The sequence below is a fragment of the Odontesthes bonariensis genome, chromosome 9 (genome assembly GCF_027942865.1).
Source record: "Odontesthes bonariensis isolate fOdoBon6 chromosome 9, fOdoBon6.hap1, whole genome shotgun sequence".
In the NCBI taxonomy this organism is placed as follows: Eukaryota; Metazoa; Chordata; class Actinopteri; order Atheriniformes; family Atherinopsidae; genus Odontesthes; species Odontesthes bonariensis.
Window position 1 is genome coordinate 38,956,544 of NC_134514.1, and position 9,372 is coordinate 38,965,915.

The 9,372-nt window shown below is 42.6% G+C and overlaps 1 protein-coding gene across 1 annotated transcript in view; it reads right to left on the minus strand.

Annotated features, from left to right (window-relative positions):
- Positions 1–8,983, minus strand: part of LOC142388957 (ATP-binding cassette sub-family G member 4-like) — a 45,620-nt gene extending 36,637 nt beyond the window's left edge. The window contains exons 1-4 of the mRNA XM_075474513.1: positions 8,737–8,983; positions 4,740–4,857; positions 4,455–4,587; positions 4,209–4,259 (exon numbers count right to left, since the gene is read on the minus strand). Of these exons, the coding sequence (XP_075330628.1) occupies positions 4,209–4,259; positions 4,455–4,587; positions 4,740–4,857; positions 8,737–8,983 (549 nt within the window). The remainder of the gene's footprint in view (positions 1–4,208; positions 4,260–4,454; positions 4,588–4,739; positions 4,858–8,736) is intronic.
- Positions 8,984–9,372: the final 389 nt, after the last annotated feature.

Below are 9,372 nucleotides of genomic sequence, written 5' to 3' on the forward strand. Positions count from 1 at the left end.
TGCAGCTCCAAGGCTGTGGAACACCCTCCCAGACCATCTGAGGGCCCCACAGACCACTGATGCTTTTAAACGTAGCCTAAAAACACATTTTTTTAGGAAAGCTTTCTATTAATCTTATTGCACTTTTTAACATTTATTAACTTGTGCCCCTCTTTTCTTTTAAGCTTGCACTGTAGCACTTTGATATTGTTTTAATGTAAAGTGCTTTATAAATAAAATGTATTATTATTATTAACTGTAATGCCATAGGTAATATATTTTGATAGTGACTTTTATTTTGACACAGTAATTCTCAGATTGGGGCATGATGTCACTTCCGGTTCCTGGGAATAGTCAGTTTTTCAGTTGTTCAAGGTGAAGGACACATGTCAGCTCAGCTCCTCTGAACTTTATCTCTCCATTTTGGTGTGGCATTGCCAGTAAGTAGATTTATGTTGATTTACCTGTAGAAAGAAGAAGTTAATGAGTGAATAAATAGTTTAGGCGATCTTTTGATGGGAAAATAAGTTAGTTCATGTGGAAACAGTAATGCAGTTATTGTACTGGAAATGATGTGTGACTCAGCTAATGTTAGCAATTCCTTTGTGTGACTTACCATTGACCTTATTAGCATGAAAGCTAAGCTAAGTATAGCATTTAGTTATGTATCTCTCCTAGCTATCTGTGTAGATATTTTATAATACTTACCTTATTATTTGATACTTACCTGATGTTTAGACATTAATATATACTTAAATGCTGTATTTGTATTTATTTCAGTTTTACCTTCTTTTCAATAAACCTCGCTTACTACAAGATCTGCCTCTTCCTTGGGGGATTTGTTGAAGAAATGAGTTTAGCTGGCTGTTGGCTTTAAGAACAGTACATTAACCATCATGATGAGGCAACAACTGATTGCACGGCTTTAGTTGCAGTCATCGAGCGCCTGGCAGTGGCGAGACGTTTTTAAAAAAAATCCATTTTCTGGCTGTCTGGGGCGCCTGGCCCTCTCGGGTGTTGGGCGGGGCCCCTGCCGGGGGGTTTTGGTGGCGCTCGGGCTCGCGGGGGCCAGTTCCAGCGCGCGGCCCATGTCTGGGTGGCGGGGGCCTGGCGGGGCTGGTAGGTCGCCGGGGAGGCTCTGCCCGATGCTTGTGGGGGCTCTGTCCGGGAGCTTCCTCTGCTGTCTTCTGGGGGATGCGTGGTCGTCCCTATGATGGGCTTCCCGGGTTCTGTGCTCCTTGGCTGTTGGTGGCCTGGGTCTGGGGGCCCTCTCGGCCTGCTTCTGATTGCTGGGGGGGGGGATTGTGCCACTATACACTGATATCTAAGCATGGTTATTATGTGGGACCATCTACGTGTATTGCATGTTCATGCACACACACTCATACTCACATTCATTAGCCCAGTACCATGCTCACTAAGCAGTTGTTGTGCTGTCCTGTGGTTTAAGGTCACCTGTGTATAATATGAGATTGCTGCTGCTTGTGTTTTTTTTGTTTGTGTGTTTGTTCTCTGCTTGTCTGCTTACAGGTGCTCCTGGTGCTTCTAAGGTTGGATTCCCCACAAAAGCCGTGAATCGTCTTCAGTTTTGTTTTTACAGGTGTAGCAGCTGGTTGTCGGATTTTTCATTGTTTTTTATGTTTGTCTCTTGTTATGTTTCTGTTCTTTTTTTCTCTTCTTCGCTTTCCCTATCTCTCTGTCCCCGGGTCCGGTTCGGCACTATTATCATATCATGTTAAATATTGTAACAAAAATAAATAAATAAAAATGAGGAGCTGATGGGTGTCAAGGGGAGCTTTACATTCATAAAGCTTCCCTTGGCATAGCAAATGTGTTTAGCATAAACGGTATTCAGATTGCAATTCTGCTGCCATAATGCTGGACAGGACAAGGGAAAAAATAAAAAATAAAAAATAGAATAAAAATACGAAAATGTTCTTGCACAAGGCCAATTGAACCCAGCATTGTCCTTGATATGTCCATCTGTGTGTGTTTGTAGAGGAAAAGCCCTGCATACTGTATATAGTGCGTATATATGATATGAAGCGTTGTACAAGTGTCTGTGTGAAGGAGTGAATGAGAAACACATAATACGTTTGTAGAACCTTAAAAAGGCACTATTTAACTGTGGACAATTTACCGTTTATCACAGTTGCACCATTAAAAACAAATCACAGCTAAAAACAAAGTGAGAATCAATTAAAACTAAAACTACAAAACTAAAACAACCAGGTAAAACTACAACAGAGCAAGCATTTCCTGAATATCAATATATATTCTTTTCTAAATTATGTTCTAATAATACCATTATGTCACTGTGAAGAAGAGATTTGTCAGAAGTTGCTGAGGAGACCGACTCCTTGGACAGTCCATGACGACCACAGAAGTCCAATAACAAAACACCACTCTGATTCAGATCGGGGGGCCGTTCCTCCCAATCACGCCCTTCAAGGTCTCACTGTCATTGCCCACGTGAGCATTGAAGTCTCCCAGCAGGACGAGGGAGCGTCCCGCAGGACGAGGGAGCGTCCCGCAGGACGAGGGAGCGTCCAGCAGGACGAGGGAGCGTCCAGCAGGACGAGGGAGCGTCCAGCAGGACGAGGGAGCGTCCAGCAGGAGCACTCTCCAGTGCCTCCTCCAGGGACTCCAAAAAGTGTGGGTACTCTAAACTGCCGTTTGGTGCGTAAGCATAAACACCAGTAAGGATCCGTCCCCCCCACCCGAAGGCGGAGGGAAGCTACCATCTCGTCCACCGGGGTAAACCCCAATGTACAGGCACACAGCCGGGGGGCAATGAGTATGCCCACACCTGCTCTGCGCCTCTCACTACAGGCAACTCTGGAGTCCGACTATATCTAGCCGGAACCTCTCACCAGCTCAGGCTCCTTCCCCAACAGAGAGATGACATTCCACGTCCAAAGAGCCAGCTTCAGAAGCCTAGGATCAGACCGCTAAGGTCTCCGCCTTCGGCTGTTGCCCAGCCCACATCATCTCTTCAGACTGTGCCTGACCGGGCCCCATGGGTATAGGCCTGGCTCCAGTGGGAGGCCCCGATGACCCACGTCCGGGCAAGGGAAAACGTCTTTCAAGTGTCTTTTTCTTCATTGGGTCTGCTATCTCCACTACTCATGACATTCAGAACCATAATACCCCAACTACTTAGTCAGGACTGGAAAGGGCAGACAGGGTACAGTTTGTTCTATGCCATAAAATGGATCGTGTTGGGAGACAATTGATGACTAACCAGCCAAATTTAGTTTTTACCTTGGTTCATCTCAACTGGCAGATTTCACAAGTTGTCAGTGACATTGACCAACAGATGTAAAGATTTCCACATACCTTTTTTTTTTCCCCACTTCGAGATTTCTTTAGTTTTCTGTCTGAAAATCTGTCTTTTCCACCTCTTTTCATAAGACAGCTTACTATAATTAGTCTGTCAAATCTTTTTTCCAGGTCATGATAAAATGTTGTCAATCTGTAATCACTGTTACTATTTTATCAGACATAGATATTGTACAGTCTGAACCTGCTATAGCTTTGTATTCATTGGTGAATATGCTAAATATGCTTTTGACATTTATTTAAAGGTATTCAGTCCAAGTTTTACTGTTTTTCCTTACTGGTTTATAGAAACTAAGAAAAGTCAATTAGTCATGACAAAAAAAGCGTCTTATTAATGTCACGTAACCCACAAATGTGATCCACATGAGAAATGTAAGGCAAACAATTGACTAAGACCATTGTGCCAGGATTATAAACCTAGCACGTTTCATCCAAATTGGGTATGTATGTCCAGAGTGGAGTGTGTCCTAATTGCTTTTATCTTGGCTGGTTATGTGACTTCAATGCTTTTAAGGTCAGTTACTTTTTAGGAGAATGTATGTTAAAAAGAGACTGAGGAGCCTCCGGGCGAGAACCAGCAGACTGAGAGACAGCTTCGTCCACCAGGCTGTCAGAATGCTTTTAGCTAGTATATATTAATAATATATAATATATATTAATTAATATATATTAATATTTTTTTATCTTCTACTTTATATTTTACTTCATGTTTATTGCTGTTTTGCACCAGGGATAAGAGGGAAACACTATATAAATTCTGTGTATATCCTGCAGATATAGCAGCATTGACAATAAAAGTTGACTTGACTTGACTTGATTTAACTGTTATTAACAACAGTATTATGCTTGTGTATGTTGAGTTGATATATGTTAATTGCATTGCTCACCAGTTCTTTTTTCACACCCATAGATTCATTCAGCTTTAAGTTGGCCGAAACCTGGAGCAAAGAGGAAATATGTGTTATTACATAAAATAAAATCTATTTAATATGTGCAGCGAGAGCTAGTGACAGGTGGAAAGCCCATTCCTGCAGCACAAAACCACTGACCCTTGAAGAATTTCAAACGTAAGACTCGTAACTACAACTACAATACTTGTCCTGCATGAGTTGAGATTTTTCATAACAGCTCACCATCATGGCCTCCTTAGCAGTGAGGTGTGGCAGCAGTTTGTCTTCCTGCATGATGTAGCACGACATTTTCCTGAATGTCCTCAAGTCCCTGGGTTTCCCATTTACCAGGATCTGACCCTTCATCCCTGCTTCCCTGAGCAGTAAGAACAATACAAACCAAACTGTTCATTGGGTTAGACAGACTGACCAACTCATACAGAATCCCAAACTCCTACACAAGCAATACTGTGTGCGCTGTATTAGCAATTTATTTTTTCCATAGTAAGAGGTAAACTGCTTTCTCACCTGTACCCAGCTAGAATGTTCATTAAAGTGGACTTCCCAGACCCTGAAGGCCCCATGATCCCTATCAGTTCTTTACTGCAGAACCTTCCAGAAAGGCACTTCAATAAAGCTTTGAAACCTGAAAGCAGAAGAGAGGGTATTCAATAGACTGTATATGACTGCAGCAAAAATGGGCTTCTTCCCCATGTTCTTTCTTTTCTTCTCCTGCTCTTTTTCTTGCGGTCTCTCTCATTTTGTCCACTCTCTTTCTCTCTGGTTCTCCATTTCAGCCGGCATCCCAAGTGAGCAGGTTTCAATGCGTGATTGTAAGTAGTGTAGCTGTCAGAGTATGCACCGGTTCCTCATCTCGTCATCGGCACTAATACTTAAAGACTGCCTTTTCTTCTCCACCCTAACAGATCGTAAGGCTACATTTAGTGGTTATCGTCAGACAGACTTAAATTACGTCTTTGTTTTCCTAGGAAATACAAACCGCTTAACACAATGCACTTTAAAGGGGATTTAGAAGGAAGTATAATCTATTACTGAAAAATTTGTGAGTATACTCCATATGCCCAAGTATACCCTGCACTGCTTTTAATGTCTCTGTTGTTCTATTATTGGTTATAATTGTTTATTTCTCTGCTCTATGTGTTTTCCTTTATAGCTGTGATTGTACATTTACATCGAGTCAACTGGATATCTTCCATGGGCTTTATAAATGTACTTTATTTGATTTCAACAACTCTGGATCAGTCTGGTCTACTCCTTCAGATGATATCAATGCACATCTTCATCCATCCATCCATTTACCAAACCCACCTAATCCTGGGCTAGGCTGAAGCATGTTCCAGCTGCCACAGTCACCTGTGGCAAGTTAGCTATGTGTGTGGCCAGACTGTCATTTCACATTAGTCATAAAGCATCTGCAACAAACTAGCTGCTACATACCCACAGTTAGCCTTTTTGCTAACTGTTGGACAAGGATATTCAAATAACAATTAGTCAAGCTGTTTCTGGCTACTGTAGGCCCCTGGTCTAATATGTATGTGTTGGAGCCAATAGCTAGTAACCACAATAGACAGTTGCTTATGATTTGTTTGCTTTGTGTCCAAACACCAACAATAGCTTGTTGGGTACAACATGCTAACACTTCTATTACCATGGCTGCAATAAAGTGTAACACTGTATGTTTAACCATGGCTTCCCAGTCCCCTAATGCTGAAGTTAACACCCCACAAACGATTTGGAAGTTGTGCCCCTGACAGTCAGATATGGGATGAGCACTGCATCATCACTGACTAATGCCTGCACTATAGAACTGTGTGCACCCAGGCAACTGGTTGTCTGTCAACATATCATATGTCTGTCATATATCAATATACATGCCACACAGGAATTTCCTAAGGCTTTGGGTGAAGGACTGGACCACACCAGACTCCTCATACTAAATCTGTAGTATGTACGACTCACTTACTCAAAGTCAGACCAAATCCTTCAAAGATTTGTCCCTGAACTTAAATTAATTCAAGGATCACCCATCTGCAGAAAAGCCGTCAGTATTTGAGTATTGCCAGGCCCCGTTCCACTTGGGAAAACTTTCTCACTCCGGGTGAGAAAAATACAAATACACACTGCTGTTTGATCACTGTTATATAGAGGGTGTGATGCATTGTCCATTAAGTTCAGCAGCACTGTAATTCTTCTTTGTATAATCAGCTTCAGGGTTTCAATGTTTACATTTAGGATTGGGTGACTGTTCCAACCACAAAATGGTTGAGCAGATAGCTCCCTGTGCTCAGCTCCTTGATCATTAAGCCTGATTTATGGTCGTCTGGGAAAGGCCACGGAGCGGAGAGCCCTCTCCGTCATCGGAGACCCTCCCGGAGACGCTCTCCGTCGCTTGCGTACGTCGGCCAACATTCCTATCTATCTATCCGTCGAGGAGGCGGAGACTCACGGAGACCGCAAGGGTTGTGATTGGTCGGCTAACAATATCATTTCCGGAATCACTTTTCCGGTTTAGCGCCTTCCTCTCAGAACAACAACACCGCCATTTTTGAAAGAGTTTACTGTGTGCCGGTCAACATTTGGTCAAAATTATTTGCATTTCAACATCAACAAGCTCCAACTCCAACAACAGTCTTTCTCTCTCGGTCGCCATCGTTCACTGTGAGGACTGGAACGGAGCCGGAAGGTGAACAATCAATCAACCACTTTCACCATAGATGATTGGGTCGACTAACGTAGCGCCGCCTTCTGATCGGGAGGTGAACTGCCTTGCGTATCCGACATCCCGACGGAGAACTTCGAAAGGTTTAGTGACCACGGAGTCGGATTGACGGATAGCGACGGAGAAGCATACAGAGGCCTTTACTTATAAACTCCACAACTGCAGAGTTATCTGAGTATTTGTGGAGATGACAGATGACTTCTACTGAACGGAGTGAAGAAAAACAGAGTCCCATGTGCTGCTGACCACCGTCTTGGACCCACAACCTTTTAATCTCACAAACTGTAGTGTGTTTGTCAGGTAGTCAGTAATCCAAGTGGTTGTTAAGGGATCCATCTCTATTTTCTGGAACTTCTCACAAAGTAATGCAAGCTGAACTGTATCAAAAGCACGGGAGAAATCAAAGCACCACCTCCAGGATGATAAGCAAAATGTAGTGGCTCTTGAAAGGTGTTCACTTGCTTACTCAGGCGAGCCAATAACGGTCTCTCCAGGACATTCTTGGTGTGGGACGTTTAGGCAACTGCTCTGGGGTCATAAGGGAAGATGGATGAGATTGGATGAGAGGGAGGGGGGCATATCTTAAATATGTCGTAAATTAATACCCCCCCGGTTCCTACGCCTATGTTAAGATCCATGACTACGGTGCAGAGTGATACTGTAAAGTGGTGACAGGGATGCTGGTGTGAGGTCTGTGGAGCTGCAGGCAGGGGAGTAGAATGCCAAGTGTTCTTCTCAACTGAACCTGTGGAAAATATTGGAAGTTTATTAGTTCTGTTCAAATTTCAATTAGTCAGATCCCTTTTCTCCTTAAAGCCTGAGAACTTTTTCATCACTGACCACACATCCCTCAGATGCTTTTTCTGAAGATTTTCATGCACACCATCTGACCTTCTCCATGTTAACAAGCTTTTTTAGGTCACTGGGGATCCAGGGCCTATTATTCGAGAAGCAACTCATTTCAGTCTGTGGCACCCCTTTAGAGCTTCTTGAGGTTCCCTTCCATCTGCTCTGTGTGAACAGAAAACCTGTTCCACAGGTGCACATCCATCGCACTGAACAAACAACAAACAGGTGCAGTAGGCTCCAAATGGGAATGGTTTCAGGAAAATGTGGCTGAACACAAAGCTTTCTAGCTATTCTTTGCTTGCACAGTAAAGTGTAAATTCTCTCTAAAAACTTCCACACATGATATACCTTACATTATTGGCTTCATTAATGGGTGATAAAGCGATGACATTCAGTCATCCAGACAATGGTCCCTTTTGTGTTAATCTTTCTCATACTCTATTCCGTCATGTCTGTGAAAGGGGAGAAAGCCACAACTACAGTATATAGCTAATGTTTATTCTCTATTTTCATTCTATTTCTATTCTAATTCTATTCTATTTGCTTGTTAAATGTACGCTGCTGCTGCAACACAATAATTTCCCAAATTGGGATGAATAAAGTACTTATCTATCTATCTATCTATCTATCTATCTATCAATAACCCCCCTTTGCCTAACACTGGACAGTACACAAAGTGAGGTCAAATAGTCTGTATTGAAAATGCCCTTCATTCTTCAAGTTCAAAAATTAACAATATACGCCAATGAACAATTATGCACCTTTTAAAGTGACTTAATTGTAGAATCATGTGTTATTCTGTGAAACACCAGTAGGTCATTCATTCCTCAGAAAGCTTTTCACCTGATCCCCATTTTAATCACGTGGTACTTTGCCCTATTACAGTAAGTATTTCAAATGCTTAAATAAAAGATGGGCAGATACAATATAGGTTACCTCTCCTCCTCCAGCATGGTCCCTCTTGAATAGTGTAAGAGACGTTGATAAACTCCAGATCCACGGCTGAGCGATTGGGTAGGTGGGAGAAACGCTGTGTGTCAGTGATCTGATTCTCAACCTTCTTCAAGAGGGATGGCTCCTGCTGAAGCGGAGCTGGAGCTGAAGGCTGGCTGCCTCCATTACACATGATTGCCTCTTCCATGGGGATATTCACAGAATCAGGTTCCAATGCCTTATTGTCCATATTTGTTCTGTGGGAGTAGTGTGAGAAAAACAATTAAAGAAAGAAAAAACTTCATTACTTGCTGACATATCAAGTCTCACACCAGTACTTTGGGGTTTGGTGCTATACTAGCACATCTGAAGGTTATTGAACCAAAGATCGACACTGGCAGTGAGACTATAAAATAACAGGAGTGATGAGCCAGAGAGGAGTGCCAAAAAATGAAGATGTAGCCTCACGTTAGCTGCCCTTGTTTTTGCCATTTTCAAGGGTTTAACACAGCAACCGTAAATATGAATGTGACAGAGAGAACAACTGGGAATCACAGCAAGTTCAACAGAAACATTTTTGTTTTCATTATGTGCTCTGTTTCTTTATCCACCGAACAATGTGAGGCCAACAGTCTTCTC